We start from the raw sequence: 1,421 nt of genomic DNA, 5'->3' as shown, positions 1-1,421 counted from the left end.
CTTCATATCAAAAAATACTTTTGGATTAACTTTGTGTTTGTCATTTTTGATGGAATTGTATCTGAATTTCTTTGACTTTGTCATAATGTGATACTTTTTTATTTCCATAAAATGATTGGTTTGATATAAATTAATTAAATAATTAAATAAAAGTTGATAAATTTATAATTAAATTATAATAAAACTTACAACCAAAAAGTGAAGATCAAAAGTGGTTAGACGTGTGGCTCAACAAAAGTGAAGTACTTTGGCACGCAGTCAATGCCCTCAACAAGTGTTTTCACAATCTTTTCATTTTTCACTATAATTTTTCCTTACTCAATCAACTCGTCGAGTTTCTGCTTTCTCATGAAGATGTCTACTAAGTCTTGTTTACTTCCTTTAATCTCTCCATCGTACTCATCACCACCATCTCTTGAGTTAATTGTAGAGTTGCAAATGACAAGTATTGCTGATTCTTTGTTGTTTGTGTCTTCTATTCTGATTTTGCAATCAAGTCCTTCTATCACATTTGGATCAACATGAACAGCAAGGAAGTCCCCAAAGTCTCTCATTGGAATCGCCTCAATTGGGAAACTGAAGTCTCGTGGTTTCTTGTCGTTCAAATTTCTCAACTCGTAAGCGGCTGTTTGGTAGTTGTATCTCCAACTTGCGCACTCGGCAACGTAACTCAGTTGGTCGTATGTTGTAGCAAGCAGTTCGCGTGCCTTCTTGTTGTTGACATCTGCAAATACCAAGTGATTCAAGACTGTTGCTGCCCATCGGTATTCGCCTTTGTTGTAAGCGTCTTGTCCAATTTCAAGTGTCTTTTCAACACCACCAAACGCCTCTACAAACTTCACTGCAAGTTCGCGTGGTGGAAGTTCGTCCAAGTGTGCTGGATTGCTGTCATATGTTCCAAGGTATAATTGATATTGTGATTTGATGTTGTGATTAAGTGAGCCATACAGTCCTCTGCAACACCTCTTTTTATTGAGACTGTCGGGAAGTCTCACAAACTCGGCAATTTCAGTCATGTTATAACCCTTGTTGGCATATCGCAGTGTCTGGTCGTGGATGTGCTTGTACAAATCTCTTTTGGTTCGCCAGAACTTGTTGATTCTCTCATTCCCAAAAAGAACCATTCCATGCCCCGCAAAGTGAATTTGGATGTCCTTCCCATAACTCACAATTGCATCATCAAGTGCTTTGCTCCAAATCTTGCCACTTCTGACCTTAGCTCCTCTTAATGTTCATTTTTGTCATTATTTATGATATTATTATATACAAAGTGTGATAAGACTGTTTGATGATATTATTTTATATAACAATAACAAACCAAGATTATGCATACAAATAGCAAAGTTGTCGGCAACAAATATTGCTTTAAATTAGGGCAAATAGAACATCATATTTGCTGGCGCCTCAGTGTTTGGAGTTGG

General features: G+C 36.9%; 1 protein-coding gene across 1 annotated transcript; it reads right to left on the bottom strand.

Annotated features, from left to right (window-relative positions):
• Positions 1–314: 314 nt before the first annotated feature.
• On the bottom strand, positions 315–1,331 carry EIN_439810 (hypothetical protein; the record flags this gene model as incomplete). Its single annotated transcript, XM_004183185.1, has 2 exons — positions 315–1,222; positions 1,319–1,331. The coding sequence occupies 2 exons, from the start codon at positions 1,329–1,331 to the stop codon at positions 315–317; spliced, it is 921 nt and encodes a 306-aa protein (XP_004183233.1).
• Between the last annotated feature and the right edge of the window lie 90 nt (positions 1,332–1,421).

This window comes from Entamoeba invadens, assembly GCF_000330505.1.
Source record: "Entamoeba invadens IP1 unplaced genomic scaffold scaff_1105074724807, whole genome shotgun sequence".
NCBI lineage: Eukaryota > Evosea > Mastigamoebida > Endamoebidae > Entamoeba > Entamoeba invadens.
The sequence above is the reverse complement of the archived record's forward strand: the minus strand, read 5'-3'. Positions and strand labels throughout refer to the sequence as shown.